The 24,089-nt window shown below is 37.5% G+C and overlaps 1 protein-coding gene across 3 annotated transcripts in view; it reads left to right on the top strand.

Annotated features, from left to right (window-relative positions):
- Nucleotides 1–208: 208 nt before the first annotated feature.
- REV1 (REV1 DNA directed polymerase) overlaps nt 209–24,089 on the top strand; it is a 52,314-nt gene continuing 28,433 nt past the window's right edge. For 2 of the 3 annotated variants that reach the window (XM_030456388.1, XM_030456395.1), the window contains exons 1-7: nt 209–391; nt 13,133–13,199; nt 13,930–14,062; nt 15,807–15,975; nt 18,417–18,566; nt 20,624–21,333; nt 23,179–23,286. In XM_030456388.1, coding sequence (XP_030312248.1) covers nt 13,143–13,199; nt 13,930–14,062; nt 15,807–15,975; nt 18,417–18,566; nt 20,624–21,333; nt 23,179–23,286 — 1,327 coding nt within the window. In that variant the 5' untranslated portion in view covers nt 209–391; nt 13,133–13,142. Of the gene's footprint in view, nt 392–13,132; nt 13,200–13,929; nt 14,063–15,806; nt 15,976–18,416; nt 18,567–20,623; nt 21,334–23,178; nt 23,287–24,089 lie in introns of those variants that run through there. The other variant, XM_030456401.1, reaches the window with a different exon arrangement.

Raw genomic sequence — 24,089 nt, 5'->3', positions numbered from 1 at the left:
GTTGACCGAGCGGCGGTTGGTGGCGCGAGACTCTCTCGTGACGCGCTCGCAGGAAGGGCGGGGGGGTGGGAGGGGGGGGAGGAGGGGCTGGTGCTGGGGACACCGAGAGGGGCAGGAGGAGGAGGGGGGAGAAGAGAGAGAGAGAGAGGAAGGAAGGAAGGAAGAAGGAGAGGGGAGGGGAAGGGAAGAGAGAGAGAGAGAGGAGGGTGAGTGCGGCCGGGGCTGGGAGCTGAGGAGGAGGAGGAAGAAGAAGAAGAAGGCGGGCAGGAGGCGGCGGTTGCGTGCGCCCGTGCCGTGGAGGGGGAGCCGCGATGTGAAGCCCCCACACGGCCCGGCAGGGCAGGAGGCGGCGGCGGCACCCCGGGAATGTGCGTCTGGGACGCGGCGAAAGGTGAGCGGCAGCGGCGGCGCGGGGCTGCCGGAGCAGGCGCCTTCCCTCTCGCGGCGCGGCGGCCCCGGCCCCCCCGCGGCTGTCCGGCACTCTCGAGCGCGCTCCCGTGCGTGTGTGCGGGGGGCGAGGGGAGGAGGGGGATGGGGGGGTGGGGGAGCGGAAGCCTTGAGGCAGCCGCGGGGCCCTTAGCCCCTGCCCTGCCTCAGCCCCTCCCTGGGCCCGCGGCCTGGTCCTCTCCCGTCTCCCCACCGCAGCTCTTCCTCGGTGGAGGGGGCGTGGGATGGGGGAAAGAATGTGTGTGTGTGGGGGGGTAGGGTATGCGTGGAAGGGAGGAAGGAGGGAGGGGGTCGCGTAGGGTAAGGCAGGGTGGTGCGCGGGGTTATGTAACCGTCGCGGGGGCCTCGGTCAGCGCCGCTTGCCCGCGCGCGGGAGTGTGGGAGGGGTGGGGTGGGACGGGGACACGGACCCCCGGGGACGCGCGCGGGCGCGCCCCCCGCAAGTTGGCGAGGGTGTGCCAGGTGTGTACACGTCTGGGTCAGACACCCCCGCTCGTCGGCTTCCCCTCCCCCGCCCCGCTACGGCACCTGTGTGTGTATGTGTGCGTGTGTGCCTGTCACATGGGGCCTGCGCCTCAGACACAACACGGCTCCCCAGGCAGAGCCGGAGTGATGCGGCGGGTGTTTTGCCAGCTAAGGGGTCATTGCAGGGAAGTAGGTTGGAGGAGGAGGAGGGGGAAAGCCCGAGTCTTGTTGCAGCCTGGCCCTCTCGAACGCACCGCGCTCTGTGACAGTCAGCTGTAGCAGCGTGGATCTGTCCGCGGTTTGCCATCGTGTTTGTCACAAGTTGTATTTGCTGAGCAATAGTGGTGGATGCAACCGATGTGCTGAAAGGACGAGGACCTGTGCTTGACGAGTGAGGCTGTGCTTACTAACACCGAGGGACAAACGTGTCCACCGATGCTTCTTCACCCTTTCCATGTGTAACGTTGATGCATTTTGTTATGTAGTTGCAATTAACTTGACCTGTGACACTAAACGAAAAAGCCCCCCCATTCTCTCTCCTACTCTCCCATGGGAGGGTGTGTGCTAATGGCTTGTTAACCCTAAGAAGGGACAGAAAGATATTATCACAAGCAAATTATTTTTTTTTTGGTAGAAAATCTGTGTGTAAAGAAATCACTGTAATATTCCACTAGTTCTGGTGTTTTAAAATTAGTGTCAAAGAATTAAAAATGTCAGGGCTGTAAATTAGTTGTGTTAATCCGAGATTTTCTTCATCAAAACGTGAGCTGATGTTTGTTTTGCATCTTGATTTACAAACCAGTCCAATCTCAAATTTGATACTGTAGTCCAAAGAAGCAAACCAAGTAGACTGTAATTTTGCAATCTGAATTTTTTATTCATTTTGATGCTTATGTTGCTCACATAGAATTGTTTTAAACAGCTGCTTAGTTACTATTAGTTGTAAGAGGTTATAGCTATCATTTATTCATGGAATAGTTATTTATTTCTAAGGTTTATGACATTTAGCACAGCAATCCAAATCTCTGACAAATTCTTTGTCATCTTGTCTCAAGCTTGTGGTTATTACTTGTTCCCACCATACTGGTCTTTCATTTGGTCCATGTCTTCCACTGGACAAGGTACCAAATCCCTGTTAGTAAATAATCCCAGGCTGTCAGACTGGAGGTCATTGGTAGGACAGTATTAGTAGAGGCACAGTGCAGACACCTGCCACGTGACTCTGATGTTTAACTACTTGAAGATGGATTGTTTAAAAAGTAAAGCTCTAATAGGAAAAATACACTGGCATATTTCAAGCCTTGATAGTAAACTGATTATTTTTCTGTGTACAGTATACGTGTCTTCAATACTGAATTTAGCACCGGTCCATCCTTCTGGATAGTATGTATATACTCTTAGTCACAGCCTGTTCTGATAGTGTGTTGCGATAGTGGTGCAGTGATAGTGTTGTAATTGAGTGCTGAGTTTGATTAGTCTTTTTTGATTCCTTGACCCAGATGGCTTTTTAAATAAAATAAGTTTCATGGCAAATTATCAATCTTCCTACCATCCCTTTCAGGTACTAGAGAGATTAAAGAAAAAGTAACACTGATAAAAAAACAGAATTTGAGTTGGTAGAAATAATCGCTATAATTACACAGACCCTTTTTAAATAGATAATGGTTGAAGGCAAGCAGGAAAAGAATAATTTGCCTGACCCTGCCATGGGCTGTCCCCATTTAATTTGTTAGTTGTTGTTTATTTCATGAAGAATTTTTTTTCTTAAACATTCTTCTGTTTTAATTAAAGGTGTATGTTAATATCACTGATATCTGTGTCAGCTCTTAGCAGCGTGTTTATCTGGTACAGATATAACAAGGGAGCTAAATACCCAAATGTTGAAACCCTCCCTCAAGAATACAGTGTAGATTAATTTGGTGATAGTGCCATGTGTTTACTGAAGCATAGCAAAATGAGGAAAAACTGGAAGCAAATAGAAATGGGAATGGCCATGGAGTTGTGAAGGTGAAGGTATGATAGCAAGTCAAAGTGGATGCAAAAACCCCCATGAGGAATTCTCAAATGTGTAATAGTGCCTTGTGAAAGTGTCTTTATTTTAAAGAGATAAATTTGTGTAGTGCTTCTCCCCAAGAGCAGCTTTCTGCTCTGTTGTGGAAACCAGACAGAATTTTAATTGGAGGAGAGCCTTCCATGTTTGTGGTTCCGCTGCTCCTGTATTTAATGTGGAGGAACCAGAGCTCATGAGATAGAAGTCAGAATTGGGAAATGCTTTTCATTCACTGAAGAGAGAGAAAAGAAGAGGTGAGTGTCTTACATAGCTTTAAATTCTGGGCTACAATGATAGCTTCCATTCCCGTGGCTTTTATTTTCAAACCTAATTGAAGGACCTGTGCTACTGTAGTTCAGGCATCTGTCACTGTTAAATTCATCTAGGAGATACATTTTGTTTGATGTACCCAGAGAAAGGATTACTGCACCTTCTGTGTTCTTGCTTTGAAGGCCTAAGCAGACCATGGTCCCAGAATGTCTGTTAGCTTTTGGGGAAGGTTACATTTTCTTAATTTTTCTTTTTTGTGAGGAGGGGAACTTCTCCCCTGTCTTAAAGCTTCAGGTCTTCCTGTTGGTACTCTGCCTACTTACCAGGCAGAGTTGCTTGCATAAGTAAAGCTTAGCTATATTGTGATTAATTCTTCTATGTTGGTTTTTCTTTCTGTTCCCAGCTACCTGTAAATAACCGAATTATAATGTGAGTTACTGGTTGTGACCTCCTTATTTGGTTTGTTTGAATTCATGCAGACCTTTCAGCTTCTTGGTTTATGAAAGTATATAATCCTGAAAGGGAGAGAGCTGATTTTGCTCAGTAGAAGACACATTGCAGCATCATTCTTGCAAATGCAGGTGGGTTGATTTGAATGCCAAAATATAAAAGCAGAGCTGAAACTGCACAGAATAGGGTTGAGAACTGCTCCTGAGGCTTTTCAATATTGACTTAGAAATCGGCAATATTCTGGTAGGGTGAGGTATGTGGTATATTTTGGCACTTATCTGGGGACTGTTGCTAACAATTTTGGTAAGGTTCTAGTTGCCATTGAATATCCAAAGTAAGTTAAAGTTCTGTCTACCATGTTCATGACATCTTCCCTTTGAGGTGACTCGTATCAACTGTTAGTCCAGTGCATAATGAGTCAGCATCTTGGACAAATGGTTGTGTTCAGCTTCCATCATTGTGGAAACCTAGAAGCTCTTGATATTTAAAGGAAGTAATAAAATTGCTGATATTTCTTACAAGTGGATGACACTGTGGGGTGTAAGGGAAATTAGTGCAGTTTACTAAGTAGAGTAGATGTATTTTACCATTTTGTGCTTTTAAATGCAACTCACATTAAGCAAAGAACTAAAACAATGGTCTGTATCAAAAGGATGCTTTTCATGGCTTCTAAATATGCATGTTGTTTTCAGAAAACATTAGAGCATTGGGAAACTTGAAAGAGTGGCTTTTCAGTCACTATTTCCTAGATTTCTGTGGTGAAATTTCATTACTTGGTGAGGAGTTCCAAGGATTCTCTTATGAAACAGTACTGGAAGGGGAAGGGGTAATGACTTTTCACTCTAATTTCTGGCTGATAATCAATTTGAGTTGTAATTGTTGCCACTTCATAATTATTCTAATAATGTCTATGCTGATTTTTAACCTGAGTTCTACAAGTATCATGTTTGCCTAGAGTAGGCTGTTCTTTTCTCTGTGGCCTTTTTCTATTGATTTGTCTCCAATAAGTAGCAGTGTAACACTGTTGTTTTGATGCCAGAGGTACTTTAAATAGTAACTTGAAACCTCTTCAGGCCAAGAATGAAATTCAGATTTGAATTTTATTTATGGATCTTAAAGAATTAGAGCATTTTTCATTTGTCCCAGGAAATTAGAACTTCGATTCTTCTAGGAAAACACGGAAACATTGTGCTTCATGTTTTCACTTTCCTTTAAATCTAGGAGGAAATTGAGAATATACTGCATCAGATCAAAAGTTAGTCTGGGTAATAATAAAGAAACAGACATACTGATAGACTTTGCCTTTATATTCTGAGTTCATTTAGTTTGTTTCATTAAAAAAAATCTTTAATTGTTCTTTATTTCATTCACCTGTTCAACCCATGTGGACTTCTAGCATCCTTGGTGTTCTCTTTCAGAAAACCATAAATAAGACAGGCATAAATGGAGAAATATTTCCATTTGTTTTGATCTCTCCACTTTTTTGTTTCATTTGATTTCTCCTAGTCTGGTTGGTCTAAGTTCATGATAGAATTGATAGAAAGGTACAAGAAATTTGAGTAGTAACTTAAAACTTAAAGGTTAAACATAGAAGCCATATCTTGTGAAAATTTTACTTCAAAAAGGATTTTCAGAATTTCAAAGGCAAATCCAGAAATACATTTGGGAACCTGACTGTGCAGTGTCAGTTGGAATTAAATCAGCTGCCATACAGAAAATCTCCCTATTGTGGTACTGAATCAGTAGTCAGTAATATTTTTGCTCTAGATTTGGCAAGTGGTTGAATGCCTTAACTTGTCTGCTGCCTTCCTGAAAAGCCTGGCCTGAGCAGCACCTGCTCAGTGTACACCAATAACATCAAGTTGAGCATAAAGCACAGCTGCCTTAGGTACTTCTCCTAAAACAAACAAACAAAAAGCCCCAACAAAACAAAACCAGCATGTAAAGAACCGATGCTTTTTCATTACCTTAGGAAGAGCATTGACCCAGAGTGCAGATTTGTTTCTGTGCCATTCTCCATTTCCAAAGTGGTTAATTTGGGTAATGAGCAATCAAACTGATCAGCAGCAAAGTGATACAGTGTATGTCAGAGGTATTTGCTAGTACAGTGCCTCTGAATTCAATGTTAACAAATTCAGAGCATTCACAGATTCCTTGCTTGGATCACCTTATGAAAATTTTCCAGTTATTTATTCTCTAACAGTTATACCTCCATTTACCCCCTTTGCCTGCCCCGTTAAGTTTTTCTATAGCTTTACTAGGACACTTCATTCAGTTATGTCCAGGAAGTCCTAAATTATTCAGCAGTGGCAACTCTTCTCATTATTTGGGTGGAGAGATCATGCTTTACTTATGCTACCTGCTGGCTGCTTCACCTGAGCCTCAGCATAAGCTTCCTATGTAAGGGGGAAGTTGAGAAACTGGGTTATTGTCAGTCTGAGAAGCACACAAACTAAAAACTTCCTAAACAAGTTCTGTTTATTTATTAGGTAGAAGAATGAGCATCCCTCTTTTTAAAGAAGAGTAACCAAGTTCTCTGTTCCCAAATACTATGAACAACTAAACATGGGCTTGAAGGAAGACTACTCAGCAGTACATTGCTCAACAATACAATGCACTCATCTTGTTTATTGTTTTGTATACTTGAGTCCACGAGAGAAAGATAATTTCCTTCTGGTGATTTACAATCCATTAGCTATGTTGCTGTTGAAAGTCTTAATTCTTCTCATTCTGATATTACTTAATGGACTTTATTGTGGAATCTAGGTATTTGGAACCTGATTGTGAGTGTGCTAAGCTCTTAGGGGATGAAGCCCCAAAAGAATTTAAGTGCAGAAGAGAAATAATGATGGGTTGCTAAAGTCTGCTCCTGCCACATTGTGACAATAAGAACACTTGTGTTTAAGAGGTTATATATCAGCTACATGGTTAAATATCACAATTAAAATTTTTGAAGAAAAGCTACTCATCACTGAGAAAGCTCTGAAGGAGCGGGTAGAATTTTACCAAAGAGTGCAGAAGTGTTGAAACTCGAGTCAGTCTTTGACCAGAAGAAAACTTCAACCAAATTAGGCCACTACTTGTGATGAGCTGCTACTGAGTGTTTGTTATTCCTGGAGGGGAATGAAACATTGACAGTCTCAAATTGAATCTGGGTTTCTATTTTTCAAAGAACTAACCATCTCAAATGCCATGTATAAAAGCAAAAAATATCATCCTGAAAACAGATTGCTCAAAGCTGGTGCAGGCTGTGCAGTGATGCTGTTTTCTGCATTTTGTGCTCATAGTTCCTAAAGTTGTGTCAATTAAAACAATTGCCTGTTCTGGACTCCGAGTCAGTTGCCAAAAAAAATTTTCCACTTTTATCTTGTACAGATCTCACATAAATGGTAACCTGCTGTACAACTGCTTTAAATTATTGTGATGATTCATCAGCAAAATAAATGTATATTTCTTAGTTATTAATTTTATTTAAAGTATATAGTTCTTGATGTTAAAAAAATGATCTGAAATTAAAAATCACTTTAAATTGCAAAAATAGTTTGGAAACTGGATTAGTTTAGGAAAGAGTTCCTGTTTCTCTTTCTGAGGAGTGATTGAACTGAAGGCCAGCGTATAATTTCTTTGCTGTCAAGCTCAAATTAAAAAGCACAGTTTTAGAATAGTCATTTACACTTAACAAGTTCACTCTGAAGGACTTGGTTTTTATCCATGCTTTATGTAAGTTGTATGGTATTTCACCTTCCTGCAAATGATCATGGATACTTTTAGATAAATACTACTTCCAAATTTCTTATACTCAATAACATTTTTGTGTCTCATTTGCTTAATATTTTAATGGTTGTTCTTTTTCAATTTATACTCCTAGGTTTACTCACAGGAAATAGGAGTGATTTTCTGGGCACAGATATTTTTAAAGTATCCTTCAGCTAATATAATATCTGTCGCTTCTAAATATCACTGAAGATTGAACTGCAGAATAAATTACTGGTTGATCCTGTAATATCAGGTGCTTATAGTTCAGTTGTTATCTTACAGGCATAAGTGACTTAAGATGGGAGCTGTTTGTAACTTTTCTTTAAAAACTTGTTTATTGGGACAGGACAGGACACAACATAACATAAACAGGACCAATTAAGAATAGCTAGCTCATTGCAACTATGTATCCATATTTACATCACAGTTGGTTATAGTCATGGCTCTATATTCAGTTTCTAGAAATAGCAAAGATGATCTCAAGATGTAACTGGCAAGGAAAATAACAGTCCCATCAATTCCTCTTTACTGGCATGTCTGCTTTGGCTTTGTCTGATGCTTTTGTGAGTCAGTTCAGCTTGCTAAACTGGCAGGAAGCTAGCCTGTAGAATTGTCTCCATGTTCTGTTGATTCCATGAGTTGAATTGCACGTAGCACCAGTATGAGCATAGGGGTGATGTGAGTTTGGAGGTAGTACAGGGATTGGCAAGAAGAAATAAACCTGTTAGGTCAGCAGAGGTTGAAGAGTGGAACCATCACTTTTGGACACAGCTGTGGAGCTGATTAAATCTTAGGAAACTTCACCCTGAAGTGTTATTTCCCACCTAGAAAAAATTCATTTGCTTTGCAACATGCTAATTAGTTTATTTTAATATGAACTAGTAATGTTAGCTCTGAGTGTCTAAAATCACAGGGATTTAAAAATGCGGTATCTTACAAAAACTTTTGAACTCTCTTTTTTTATTTTTAAGTTCTTTTTCTGGATTCTGAACTTGTGGTGGAAAACGGCTTTAGACCCTGTAGCAGCAGCTCTTTCCAGAAGACTCAGTCAAGAATAGGACTCTGGTGCTGAGAAATGTGTAAACATGTAAGACAGTTTTCCTCAAAGAGCTTGGAGACTAGTGCCAAACAGCGGTGACTTTGATGTGTGGGAGCTGGAATGTAGATGCATGAAACTCAAACAGGCCACAAAATACCCACTTGGAAACAATTTTTAAGCTCTGCTGAGCTGGGATAGATTCAATCTAGAGTTCAAGCAAAAGATTTTGATATTCATTAGCAGTGGTCTAGGATATCCATACTTCTGATTGCAGTAGAGTTACACCTTCAAGAATAAGGCTTATGAGGTTGGAATATGTTAGTTATATCAAGTTATTTTCTGTTGAAGAACACTGACAGAATGTTGATTCCAGTCAGAAATGCAAACTAGCTTTTACAATGTGTAATACTTTAATTCATCCTTCAGTTACCTGAAATTGGATTATCTGGATTAGAAGTTGCCTGTGCCATGCATTGACACAAGTTTGGAGGGTTATTTGTTGAGTTACGGCGCAGCCTCATTTTATCCTTGGAAATCATTCATATGCTTTCCTGTAGTACTGAGTTATAAACTGCATATTTTACCAGATTGAAATTGTCTGCTTGAAGAGGCAACAGAAATGTTCTTTCACAATATACCTGGAAAAAGGAATACTAAAGAATATGGCAGAGAGTACTCGGGTTTGGGCAGGGCTACTACTGACCTAGAATTAAAAACCCTATTAGGATCCAGGTTCACTTTTTATAGAGTCACTGAGACCTGAATTCCATGCTCCAAAAAGTTTTACCCTATAATGCCAGTGGTTTTGGTTTGAGTTTGTCTATTATGTGTGTTATTCCAACTGCCCGAGATAAAGGAAAGCCACTTTTCTTGCAACCATGCTATCCTGAATTTTAAGTATTTTAAAGAAATAACTTCCCTGCATCAGACTGTGTGCTACAGATGAAATTAGAACAAATATTAGCTAAACATCAACATTCACATCTGCATTCCTTGATTTGCATTGTAAAATCTCACAGTTGCTTTGAAACTCTTCTATCCATACAGATCTGTTTATAGAATTGATAAAATATAGAATTAACATTTCATTCTGTTACCTGATCTGTAGGCTTTGATTAAAGGCCTTTAATAATAGGATTAAGTTGTGAAGTATAATGCTAGTTCTATAAAGCAGTGCTCAAGGGTATGTTACGTATCTTTTCCTAGTGGGCTGTGTTGAGTAATTCTGAGCCACCAGTGATGTACACAGCATCAAAACTCTCAGTTTCTCTTCAATTTATTTTTTTTCAGTTTTAAAAAAGGATTGCCCAGTAGAAATTTGAATTTTAGTTAAAGAACTTTATTCATGAATGGTAAGATTTGTTTCTAGACCATTTGTATATGGTCTAGAAAGAGATTAAGGCCCAAAGTAAGTTGATTTGGAGTAGAGGAATCTTTGACTTTCTTTTTCTTGAAAAGTTGATTTTCTTGCACTGAAAACCTAGATTCTGTTCTTAAGGATTCTGTTTCTACTTCTACAGGCTTTTGTGCAGTTTCAAAGTCTGTTGTGATTCTTCCTGTTACTTATTCAATTGCTGAAGTTTTCCTTGTGTTCACAGGTTTAGAATATCAGCATTTCAGATTTTATTTAAAATGTTTGTCTCTGGGTGAAGGGTAACTTTATAGCTTATCTTTCAGGTTCTAGAGATACCCTAAAACTGGTAACTACGGTGGCTCACTTTCACTGAGTCACTCTGCACTAATGCTCTTGAATTTGTGAAAACATAGAAAACTGTTCTGAAATAAGTTAGGTATTACAATCACAAGAAAGATGAACTTCTACCTGAAACTGGCCTGCTTGTGATAGGTGTTTACATCCCATCTTGGTATCCATCCCAGCTTCAAGAGTTTGACACAAAGTTTCTCTTACTCATCCCTTCAGCATGATACTTGTGGAGGGAACATTGTATCATCCTTACATTCCTTACCAAATGAACCAGTGAGCATGTATAAGATGTTACTTAACTTTTCCTCTGATTTAGTGAATCCTGTGCAAGATGTGTCTGGTGATGTATGTTCTTTGGTTTCAGAAAGGCAGCTGTAGAGGTTATCTTCATTCTTAATAAGTTTAATTCAGCAGTGAGGATTCTCCTTAGTCCAGAAACCTTGGTTCATCATTCAGTTTCTAGAAGTTCAAAAGGGAGAAATTAGTATCCCAGGTTTTCATATCAGCATTAAGAAAGTAATCCATGACTCACAAGACTTGAGCCAAAGGCATCTATAAATCATTGAAGTACCATGTTCTTAACTTTTATGTTCAGAATTTAAGTGGACTGGCTTAGTCAAAAATCACATCTGCCAAGGAAATGGTAAATCATTGTCAGATGTTGTAAGTAGGCATTAAGAGTCTAGCTTCTCTAGTTTTGTAGGCTCTAGGAAAGCAACTAAGTCATGTGTTTTAAAAACACTGTAGGTCATGTTTTTAACAAACTAACCTGAAGTGGCTTTGTTTTTCTAATTTCTGGTTTTAATCAAGCTAGGCCCATACCAATGATTCTGATTGGCCCCACTGGTTGTGGTGTTCTGATAGGCTGACTTCTAGAGTAGAGATCTTTCTTCCTCACCTCACAGCTTCGCGAATAAAAGTGGAAAATGTGCTTCAGGATTCCAGAAAAGCTTACAAGGCAGTTCTTCAGTTCATCGGGCATTAGATGTTCTAGTTGAAGCAAGAGGTTGTATGTATTTGTGTCTAAGTAACTACCTACCAAATTCTGTCTTCTTAAGAACCTGGTGAGTGAAATAAAGAACATCTTTGTTAGACTGATGTGGTGTATAGAGTGTATTTCGTACTTGAAGTTCTTTGGTTTTTTGTTTTTCAGAATAAAGAGTTTTTTCTCTTTTGGTTGATCTGCAGAATTTATCTCTTTGACATGTGATTAATCTTCATGCTTATATGTGTAGGTTACATATCAAATTATAGCAACTATGAGAAGAATAGAACCAGGAGTGTCATGATCATCTTTTGTTTGCAGAGGTCATGAAATGTTCTGCTGAAGCTTGTCTTTTCAAAGTAGTTAAACCTGTTTTGGCTATAATTCTGTGGTTGCCTGATCTGGTGTACTTGCAGTATTCCATGAAAATTATCAGATTTATGAAAACTTTACTGCAGCTGTGTCTTATTCTGCAGTAAAACTTGCCTGCAGCCCAGGGTCACTGAACTGGGTTTCCAAATATACCTGCTTGGTAGCTCTAGAACAAAAGGGGTTTAAGAGAGGAAAGATAGGATTTAACTTTCAGCCAGGTTCAGAGAACAATATTTTATTGTGAAAGATGAGGCAGTCTCCAGACCAGTACAGTAGAAGGCCTTGATAGGAAAATGACCAAAATGCATTGTTATGTTCATCCACAGCTGTATGGGCTTTCTGGTAGGCTGGAGATTGAAGCCTCTGTTCCATTAATAGACAATGTTGTGGATTTTCCAGAGAGTAGGTATCTTCTCAAAAGCAGATGATGATGAAAAACCCAGTTGTTTTCCTTCTGTGTATTAAGTGTAGTTTTATGCATTTCTGTGGAGGATAAATGGATAGAAAATAAATATTTAATAAAATAAGGGTGGTTGGCTTAAATCTTCCTTTTAGTTTCAGATTCCTGTCCTCACACTCATAAGAGCTGATAGCTCTAAAAGACAAAACAGTGTTTTTATTTAGGGAACTGGTTAGAGTAAAAAGTGAGAGATGTAGTAGCAGGCAGTGACCTCATGATCTTACCACATCATTAATCAATATTTTAAAATCAGTGTTGCAGCAGCTGTAGTTAATGTGAATCACCTGGGTGCAGTGAACAGTTGGCCACAGTCCAAAATGTTTCTTTTTCTCTCCACTGGTTTTGTTCTAACGAAATAATAGCTTGTCTGGGGACACTGCTGTGTACAGCTCATTGTCCAGGGTTAAGTGTGGAAAACTAATTTGGCTGGTTGAATACTTTGTTTGTTTGTTTATTATTAAGCAATGCATACCAGTGCACCAAAAACCCCAAAGAAACAAGCCACAAACTTAGCTATAGATCATATTAGGTCATTTAAACAACTTGCTTTTCATTGTCTTGTGTTTATTTTTTGCTTTTATGTGTTATACTATGTTGGAGCAACGACCAGTTGGACCTTTTATGATTAGCTGTAAATCCACTGGTGAAAATAATCCAGTCTCTCATAGCAGGAGGGGTTTGTTGGCATCCCACCATGTTGATAGTATCAAATAGGAAATATAAGATTGTTCCTGACTTGGGTGACATTTCACACACAGTAGCAATTGTATTTAAGAGCCTTATATTACTCCTTTTTTATCACAGATATGTGACCAACAGGAAGTATTTAATAAATCATAATGGAAACTGAACATTGTAATGATTTTTGTATTCAGAGTTCATAGAACAAAATGTGCCTGTGTGCTTTTGATACCTAGCAAGAGCTACAGTATACATTACTACAGAACTGAGGAACCAGGCTTTTATGCAATTTTTAATTTCTAGGTTAACTGTGTAACTCACATACTTCAGTGAAGCCCATTGAAAAATGTAATCTTGGTGATAATCTGTAGATGGCCTGTAATGCATCATTGAAATGCCACCTGTGCTATTACCAAACATGTAATTGATTAAGCATTCTTCTTCTTATGCAGAAGCTTCAGTATGAGGCGGGGTGGATGGAGGAAACGGGCTGCCGAAAATGATGGCTGGGGAGTATGGGTATGTTCAAGAAAAGTGGCTTTTTTTTTTTTAAAGAGGTAAATGGCACTGTATTTAAAATCTGTAAACACTGTTGTTACATGTGCTAAAGGTATGCTATAAGTGGAACCATTTTGCTTCACTTGAAAACACATAGTTAAGTTCAAAATAAATTTTTCAAATTACTAGATTTTTACTCTTCTTTCAAAATAATCCACTAATTGCATTATTAATTACTGCAGGCCCTTGAAAAATCACCATTTAAATATAAACTAAATAATTTGAAAGCTAATGGTTGTCTCTACCACATTCTGTATAGTTGGAGAAACAGTAACTGAGGGACCTAATTTACATAAATATTTACAATAATATCACCTCATCACCAAAAATACATGAAGCTCTATGAATATTCCTTACATTTTTTCCTTCGGCAGTGAGCCTCTGATTTAGCATCCAAACTTGCATCATTCCCTGTTGTTTTTTTTTTCCCTTTTTTGTATTCTATAAGAATTTTTATGTAGATAAAATCTTCTTATAGAACAAGATAAATGTGAAATAAATCCTGCCATGTCACTTACAAGGTGCAGTTGTCCTGTAGATAAGAGCTTAGGGTGGAGTATTTGCATATCAACAAAAATAAATTTGAAGGAATTCAGCTTAGCTCTCCAATCTTATAACTGACCATTTTCTGTCTGCAAATGTTAAAAAGCAAGACTAGCTTCATGGGTTTTGTTTTTTATTTAAAAACTAGGGTGGATACATGTCAGCAAAGGTTAAGAAACTGGAGGATCAATTCCGGTCAGAATCGGCCATACAGCATCAGAAGGATGGAAATTCATCAAGTATCTTTAGTGGAGTTGCCATCTATGTCAATGGCTTAACAGGTGAAGCATATAATTTTTTAAGGATCTGTTCTGTTTTGTTCTATTGTCTGTTCACCATCCTAAGTGGAGTAAAGGACTGTAAACAAATGAGTTTGCAGCTAAATAAATACATAACAATTACTGTGTATGTTATATCCCTTTGTATTTCATGATTAAGATTTTCAGTATACAATTAGATACAGATTCTGAATGTAAATACTACCTTACTAAATCAGTTATATTAATGGTCACTGATAAGAGTAAATTGTTCCATCTTTCTGTGATCCTATTGTTTGAAATGAAACCTTTTAATTTCGTCCATTCTCCTACATACATAATTTTTTAGTTTTCCAAACTATTAATGGTTGCATTGCACTTTGAGCATATGCGTTAAGTTTATGTTTGGGTGGATATGTTGAGGTTTTCTTGTTCAGGGTGGCATAATGCTTGAGACAATGAACCCATTAGGAGTGGAAACAGAAACAAGAGAAGAGGTAATACATATATATGCATTGTCTGTGATGGACTCATGCATGTTAACTGGAGTACAATTTTTAATATACCATACTTAACATTCATCTTTCTCCTAGGTTCTGTAAAGCAGCTTTGAAAGTAGCCTCTTTGAAACTTCCTAGAATCCTTTTCCAGGGACCTGTGCCAGGAGTGTTGTGACTATTACATAACTGATATGTGTACCTTCTATGGTATGGAGCAGTGCTGGTTTGAGCACAGGGCTCAAGCAGACTGGAAAAGATTATGGTGGACATGTTAATATTAATGCATCTTAATTTATGCAGTTATTTAATACAGGCAGGTTTTTTTTGTGAACCTAGTACCTTTTTCAAGGTAATAGTTCCAAAATAAAGCTCCAAAAGGCTGGAGTAGGAAATATAACACTTGGAGAAAATGTGTGCTTATTTAAGTTAAAATTTAGATGTTTAATCAAATGTTAGAAATATTTTGAGAGTTTACAGGAGGCCACTGGAAGAAATTGTAACTATTTTATAAAATATTTTCTTCCTGCCTCTCTTTTTTTTTTTTTTTTTAAATCTCATGCCACATTTATGTGTCAGAACATTAATACTTGTGCCGATCCAAACCTTTTGGTGTCTGTGTGACACTACTGCAGTTTTTCCAAAAGCTAAAAATTTTTTGCTTTTTTTTTTCCTCCCACCGCTTCTTGCAAAATAAGTACTCCTTTTAAAATGATGGAGGGGATAAGAAGAAACATAAGTTTTTAAGGTATTCCCTGTTCCCTGTAACAATTTGAGAATAAACTGGTAAGGAAGGAATGAGTTAACTCCTTTGGTAAATCAGCGATCGTATAATAAGAGTTCTGTGCTGTTGCTAAACCCTCTTGATATTAATTCTTTTCTGGATATAAACTGTTCACACAAACTATGCTGCAAAGAAGAGCGAGTCTAATTAAGTCTAATTTTGTATTGTGTTGATGTAAAGTGGTTTTTAAATGTGGTTAAGCATTACAGCTACTTGAGATTTTCCCCCCCCAACCCTCCACCATACATGTTGTGGAAAGATCCTTAGTTATAAGTAGCATTTCTGTTTTGAATCAGGCTCATCAGAAACATAGTTTTCTACATTTCTTCAGAAATGTTTTTGTGATTTGTTCTTTGAAGAATTTGCAAGGTTTTTCAGGGGAAAAACAATGGTTTGCACACTTTCTGATCATCACATTTTTCAAAGTTGTTTTTCCTACTGTATTTGCTGACCCAAAACGGGAATATATCTGGTTTTAATTCTATAGATCCCTCAGCTGATGAATTGAGACGGCTAATGATGTTGCATGGAGGCCAATACCATGTGTATTATTCCAGATCAAAAACAACTCACATCATTGCCACAAATCTTCCAAATGCTAAAATAAAAGAATTGAAAGGAGAAAAAGTAGTTCGGCCAGAGTGGATCATGGAAAGGTAAGTTTCAGTCTACTGCTTTTAGAAATTTCTCCATTTGGAAGAAAAAGGAGAAAAATCTGGAAAAGCAGAATTATAGAAGATTGGATTTTGATACTATGCTTACTTTAAAATAAATCTGTCCTTGCAACTGCTGATTAACTATACTACTGTTACACTGAAGATAGGCTTCTTAAGAAACCTTGCTAAAAACAGTCAGAGTCTCAGGCATGTCAGGAAACTGAAAATTATCCTTCTGATTCCATTTAATAGCCAGTTGACCAGTCTTTATCTCAGTATGTTGAAATAAGTACCACATGATTGTTTTTTTAACCTCTTGCCATCTGTGTTGCCTAAGTAGAATTTCATCTGTAAATAAAGAATAATATAAATTGAAAAGCATTTCCTTAAAACTGAGATTAATCCATCTAAAAATTACATTGTGACTTTGTAGCAAAACAAAAGCAAAATAAGTAAAACCCCTAATTTTATTTACAAAGGAATTACATTCTTTGGTTCCTTCATTCACTGGAATATATGCCCTGTGTATCCTGACCTGTGGACATTCTGAACTATGGTCTAAGGTCATGCTCATAAACCTTTTCTTAAACGGAAGTAACTCTAGAATGTTGGCTTAATTATCATCACATAGAGATCCTGTGGCAACAGAAGTTGCAAAATCCAGTGTTGCAGTATGGTTGCCTTAGGGACAAAATCATTCTTTTTCCACTCCCCTTGTGTGGTTTTGCTACCTCTCCGTTTCTGCAACAAATTAAGGAAGACCCTGTTTTGAGTAGTGTTTGCATTATGGACATTCAGAGGTCCTTTTTCAGCCTAATTTTGTATGCTGTGATCCAAGGAGTTTGGAGTGAGGAAAGATGTTGAATGATGCATCTAGAATAGGATTCCTATTGCTGCATCTTAAAACAGTTCTTAAAAAACCGAACCAACCGTGTACTAGTCTTGTAATGCAACCAGTTACTCCAATAGCAAAAATTTTAGTATGAACAAGTTCTTCAATAAATGTGGGTTTTTTTATCATCTTGAAACTGCAGTAATGATTTTGAAATAATACCTGGGTTGTTATGCACCCAGGTTCACATGGTGATACAAGAAACAGTCTAACCAGGCATTGTACAAGCTTAGTTTACTGCATCAACCTTTTCAGTACAGGAAAGCTTTGGAGCTCTACCATGTGTATTTTTAGCTCTGTTTGACAATGTTTAATGTAAATAATGTTCTTTTATGAATGCTTTATATCAGTGTATCAAATACTGTTTAATTGATATGTTTTAAAGACTGTTTTTACTTACCAGATCTCTATGTATATGCCTAACTAATTGTAATTTCTCTAATTAGGAAATGTGATCTCACACTCTATGCGAGATCTATGTTTTTCTCTAATTGCAGCCAGAAATCTCATATGGGCTTTTTGTTCCACTGTCCAGCTCCCTTGACATTAGTACAGATTTGAGCTAGTTAAAAAGCACATCTTCAAGAGAAAGCATTCAGGTGTTGAAGAACAGAAAAACAGTATTTTCCAGAGAGCTAAATTTCAAAATTTGAATCTAATTGTATCTTCAAAACTGAACACTGATGTTAAGCTTCTTTGATACAGGAGAGCTTTCTCTTCTATGAGAAGTTTCAGCATCTGTGACCCAGTGTTCAATAAGAAGAGCTGTGAGTGAAGAAGAGGTGAAGTATTAGGCTAGGAAGGCTGTTAACTTCCACTGCCAGCAACAGGCGTTGGGTTGGAGAGATGAAATTGTGCTGTAGTGTATTTTTGTGAGGATTCCACTTCAGTCCATTAATTCCCTCAGGAATTTAGCAGTTAGGAAGCATAGTTGCTGTTTCAGTGGAACAAGAAAAAGAAGGAGACACACTGGAAAAAATAGGACAGGACTGGGATGACTGTGGTAGATATTTGTGGAAGGTCTGTTCAAAAATTATTCTTCTGTCTAGCTTTCTTCGGTGAATTTTCTCAAAAGAAGGGGTAATTACCCTTTTGGAATGGAAAAAATAGTTCCTCTTTAATAGTGAACCACATCCTAGCTGACCTTCAGATTCTACTGAAATTTATTTGGAACATGTCCATTTGCATTTTTCCAAGTTAAAGAGCTCAGTGTTGTTCAGTTAAAATAACCTGGGCCACTCACCAGGTTTTGTTTTGACTGGGCATTGTTTATTTTTTTATGTGTGTCAATTGTAGAAGAGAAATGAAGACAACTGATGAACACAGATGTGCAGATACCTTTTGTAGTACCAGCAACCACATCACAAATTACTTTTCAGTTCAGTCCAGTAAGCAGTGGGAAGGGACTGCAAGTACAAATAGCAGAACAGCAAAAAGCTGTATGACCAAAGTAATGGTATCTTTTACAAGAGGTATTTTTTAGCATAGAATGTTAGATTTTTGAAAAATGTCTCAAATAGTAACCAGTTTCTTTTTTTCTTTGTTTCAGCATTAAAGCTGGACGTCTCCTCTCACACATTCCGTATCAGCTTTACACCAAGCAGTCAAGTGTTCAAAAAGGTCTCAACTTTAATAGCATGTGCAAACCTGAAGATGCAATGCCAGGTCCAAGCAATATAGCTAAAGATCTCAACAGGGTGTAAGTGTTTCTGACTTTATAATTCAGATCCTGATCATTCACCCCTAATGGGTTTCATTTTGGCTTTATAAGAGGGAAGCTCTGAGGAACTGATCTTTGAAAGTAAGATACAGCTGTGTAGGTAATTGAGGACAGAACTGCAGTTACCTTGATTCCAAGCCTTGTCTCTAGTCTTTGGACCATGCCTTGCTTGATAACGTGACCTAGGATGTAGTATATCTATATGGAAGCAACAGGCATACATCAGAGTATTCTGACTAGTGACATTGTCTTTATTTCAAAAACAAAAAGTTGGTATGATTGAATTACTTTGGTAAAGGTATCTAAGAACAAACATGTATGCATGCTTTTTAAGTTCTTTATCTTCTTTTCACAACATACCTTACGTATGCTAACAGTGAGTTTTAAGCCACACTTGAGACAGAAGATGATTTAAAAAATCCAATTACAGTAAAAAAAAAAATCTTATAAAAGACCTTGAGAAGGAGCAGAATAGAAATCAACAGCAAAAGTTTTAAATGGCAGTGGAATTGGAATTTGTAAAGAAAACTTCCACTTGAACAGACAGTCTTGTAGGTTGTTTTTTTTTTTTTTGAGATCCTGCATCTTTTTTCAGAAGCACTTGTCTGTTGTTTAGAGGCAAGAATCATAAAATTATAAAATGGTTGAGGTTGGAAGAGACCCCTGGAGGTTATCTGGTCCAACACTACTGATCAAACAAGGACAAGGATACTGTACAAGATATACTGTGCTTTCTGATTTGTGATGGTGATCTTGCTTGTCCATATTTGGCTGATTTATTTGAAATGCAGTTGTGTATAATACTGAGGCAACTTTATCAAATAAGGGGGATTTATCTATAGTTAGGTAAAATAAAACCAGTGCTACAAAATTAATATCATAAGCAGTATTTGTTAGACATTTTAAGCGATGAATGATACAATCACCATCATCTCTTATTATTGCATTGTTCATGTTTTTAAATAACAAGAATATGCAGACTTCCAAAAATACCAATGTAGTCTAAAATACATGAGTTTAGAAGCTTGCCCTATCCACTGATACTAGATATGTAACAATGAATATTCCACTTTCAGCCATGGAACTCAAAAATACTGTGTTTAATGTAATTTAGGATTGTGCTAATCTTAACCAAATTGTTGTCACATTTAATTGGCTTTCTGGTTTCACTGGTATACTGGGTAGCTAACTACTTCACACCTTTTTTGTGTAATTGCTAGCTTTGGGAGTTGGGAGTGATGCTTTTGGGTTGTTTTTTTTCAGCAGGTCAAGTGTATGCACAACTCTTGAAGGCTTTGGGTTTGATTCCACTTAGGGTTTGTTAGAGAGAGATTTTTTTTTAATTAAAGCTCTTCTGTGTGCTGCCAGACTAAATGTAAATTGCCCATGCAGTTGTGGCAGAATGCTTTGTTTTATATGCATAAAAGATGAAAAATAAAAAAGTTAGTTTGGATTTTTGTCTAAAGCTAAGAACATGTTTGATTTATAGAGCTTGAACAGATTTTTCCTTGAGAGAAGATAAGATAAAGTAAACCTAACTTATTAATTTAAAATAACTTTTTTAAAAAAAAATTTTTCTATGAATACTTTCTTTTTGTTTGTTTGATTGTAACTCAGTAAGGAAAATCACATTTATTGACAGAAAGTAACTCCTGATTTGCATATTCCTGTACCATTCATGTCATTCATGGTAGTACAGCTCTGTTAAAAATAATTTGATTGGAGACTGCTGGTCAAATTAAAGGCCTTGGTAATAGCTTTTCTCACGTGAGTGCGATTTTGATTGCTTCAGTGTAAACTTCTGGAAGTACTGCATTAATAATTCACCAAATCTGTGAAATTTTCTGTACATAATGCAGTATTTTGTGACATTGAGAGGACATAGCTTGGAATTTGAGATAATTGTCTCGAGAATGTAAAATTTACTAAGGTATATACAGATGACAATTAAAAAGATAAATACCTAGCACTTGAAGTGACTGTAAATGTGTCTTTTTTATATAAAAGATGGCATTAAATAATCATATGTATTTCAGAAATCATGTTAAAAAGTGTGAGATGGAAACTGATATCACACCCAATGGAATAAGCAGCTGGAATGAAGAAGAAGAAGAAGAAGAAAGTGACGATTTAAGATTTACGGAGTCGGAGCAGATCCTTCCTGGACGAAAACAAAACGGGATTCAGCCTCACAAAGACAACACTGCCATTTTCAACGGACACACACACACTTGTACCAGTGCCTTAAAGACACAGGATTGTTTGGTGCCCTCTGGCAACGGTGTTGCAAGTAGGTTATCTCCAGGCCCTGTGCAGGAGGAGGGGACGACTGAGAAAGGCACGGTTGACTTTAGAGACTGCACAATGCAGCAGTTGCAGCAAAGCAACAAAAGTACAGACTTTTCGTGGAATCTGCATAGGACTATGAGTAATTCATCTTCATCTTTGCACAGTAATTCTAAAATAAATGGTGCTCACCACTCCACTGTTCAGGGGCCTTCAAGCACAAAAAGCACTTCTGTACCTACTTGTAGCAAGGCAGCTTCCTTACCTGTGTCCAAACCTTCGGATTGTAATTTTATTTCTGACTTTTATTCACGTTCAAGACTGCATCATATATCAACATGGAAGTGTGAATTGACAGAGTTTGTCAACAGCCTGCAGAGAAAAAACAACGGTGTCTTTCCAGGAAGGGAAAAATTAAAAAAATGGAAAGCAGGCAGGTCTGCACTTAAAACTGACACAGGTAGATACTTGTTTAAGAAGGTTTATGTTGAGAAGGTGCCTTATATCTTTGTACATTGATGTACATTAACTGTCTTAACTACTAAGTAGGTTATTCTCCAGTATTCGTGTTATAGGCTATCTGGAAAAGCTCGATGACTTTGATGCACTGAAAACTGACAGATCCAACTGCTTTTGGTTTTATTTGTTTGGTTACTTTTAACTTAAAATGTGCCTTAATCTGATACTGTGGTCTATGTTGAATTCTTCCTTGGAGAAATAATATTCTGACTTTACTAGGATATGTGGGTTGATCTAGGGCAAAAAATACTATATATAAATATACACACAAGTTTGTTGTTGCTGTGTGAAAATCTAAAGAGGAAAAACAGAAAAAAATCTTGCTGCTTATAGTTCAGTGTAAAAATTTAAAAGATGGGTTTAGAAGATGTTTGGAAGTGCACTAAAATCTAGTATTATTTTTTAAGAGTTTTGTATACATCTGGGTCTGTTTCAGTCAGTAGTAGTGCTATATGAAGCTTCTGATCCTGGGTTGTGACAGAAATGTTTTATGTCATTACATCAAGGGCCAAAATTTATAAAAAATGTGTAATAAATGAGGTACAGTATGTTACAAGTATAGAGAAAGTATTTTGCATCTTCAGATTCTCTCATCTACAGTCTTACTCAATTAAAAGGCTAGCTCTGTACCATCAAAGAGTTTCTGACCCTGTTATGCTGTAAAAATATTCACTTGTAATCATATGAAAATAGTCTTGATGATAAACTACCACATCCTAAAAAAATATTGTTAGATATTTAAATCAACTGATTCTGTATTTGTGCCAGGACACTCTAGTTATAAAACGTTCGCTTATTAACTATCCTATGTATATTTTTTTCATCAAAATATAGTATAAGCTAAAATATTTTTATTTTCTGATTTGGCTTGTAGTATTCAAGTAGTTAATGACTGTGTTTCGGTTGACAAGTAACAGCTTCTTATTCATTAACTTGATCACTTGATGTTAAATACGCCCTTTATAAGACAGTACTTAGTTTTTCAAAGAATAAGTTCAAATGCTAAATTATTGAAAACAGGAAAACATTTTTCTGGTTACTCAGTAGTTAACTCAGTTGTTAAGCAGTACAATTTGCTTGATGTATTGAAGTATTTTTTCACTGTTACACTTTATGCATTGTTCAAATTAAGATCTGTTGTTAGATACAGCCTGTTCTGGTAGGTCAGCAACATAGACGTAGACTTTGAAATTCTAGAGTGCTTGACACAAGTGTTTCTAATGCTTTAGGCATATACATTTTTCAGTCTGGAGCTACCTTGCTTATCTTTGCTGAGTATTTGCATGAGTGTAGGCATAGCAATAACAATCCAATTGCATGGAATTTTTATAACTAATTTTGGTGTATTTCATGAAGAATTAATGGTGGCTCTTAGTGCAGCTGAACTTCTTTTGTTTTTCCTTTTGGAACAATTTTCTGATTGCTGAACAAAAAGGACTAAAGTTCTCTGTTCCACTTTTGGTGATAATGCAGCAAAATAAAGATCCAGTTCCCACAACATGCATTAATCTCCTTGAGTTGGGGGAACTTCTGAGGTAGAAGGTGTTAATTATGAGAAAATAAAATAGAAGCTTTAGGTTGGTATATAGTTCAGGCTGTTTGTTGACTGCTGTTGTTCACATTTCTCTGAAAAATTTGTAAATGTAAATATCTTGGTGAGAAGAAACAAAAAATTTTATAATTTAAGGTGGTAAAAACTTGATAATAGTCCTTGATAACTACAATAAGTAGTACAAAAATGTGTAATTTAGGGTTCAAGTTTTCTGTTGGTGTATCTTCATACTAGGTAATGTGTCTGTTGCGAGCTCAGCCAAGCCACAGAGCTGTATAATGCACGTGGATATGGATTGCTTCTTTGTGTCTGTGGCTATCCGAAATAGACCAGATCTCAAAGGTTAGTATTTGTATTTAATTCTACATGTTATAGTTTTTCAGTTAAGCCTTTAAAAACAAAGGTAAATCTGTATACTTGCAAAATCATCCTCTAAATGTTCATCCTTTTTTTTTTCTGGCATCTTTGATAGTCAGACCATGCAACTCTCATGTTCCTGTTGTATTTTCTAACAATCAAAAAGCAAATGGAGGAGAGAACTGGAATCCTCCTTGATGATTCTGTTCTGTATCTAAAGTAAGGAGAAGTAAAATCTGGAGTAACCGTTCTCTAGAACATTGCGCATATCTTACTGAGACTTAAATCTACCATATTAGAAATTAGATCAGATTCTAGTTGTACCAAAAGTGGGAGTTGGTCACTCTGTTTAAAAACAAATAAAATTTATGTTTTTCTGAAGTTATGTAAGCAGCTTTGTTTCACTAGAAGAGTGGAAGGGTCAAGACTGAGAATTTTGCTTCTCCTTTCCTTTTCTAAGCCCTTACACATAGAGTATTATGAGATCTGGAGTATGAACTGTTCAGTTGGCATTTAGCTGTGTCATCCTTAGGGCACAGGAGTAGTTAGTGGGGCTCCTTAGCAAGTTTTTGTGTTTGGTTTTGTTTTTTGTTTTAACAAGTGTAGTATTCAGAAATGGAGACAGTGGTTGTTCTGTGCAGTGAAGTCTGAAGACTTGGTGAAGTGGTTGCCATCTGACACCCAGCTATTGCAGGTCTTGGGAAACAAGACAAAAGCTGTGTGCCAAAGGTTTTAAAATCAGTACAGTATTTGCTGTGTCTTTACCAGTGGCCTAACAATTCATTAGT

The sequence above is a fragment of the Calypte anna genome, chromosome 1, assembly GCF_003957555.1.
Source record: "Calypte anna isolate BGI_N300 chromosome 1, bCalAnn1_v1.p, whole genome shotgun sequence".
Classification (NCBI taxonomy): Eukaryota; Metazoa; Chordata; class Aves; order Apodiformes; family Trochilidae; genus Calypte; species Calypte anna.
This window is presented reverse-complemented; position numbering and strand designations above follow the sequence as displayed.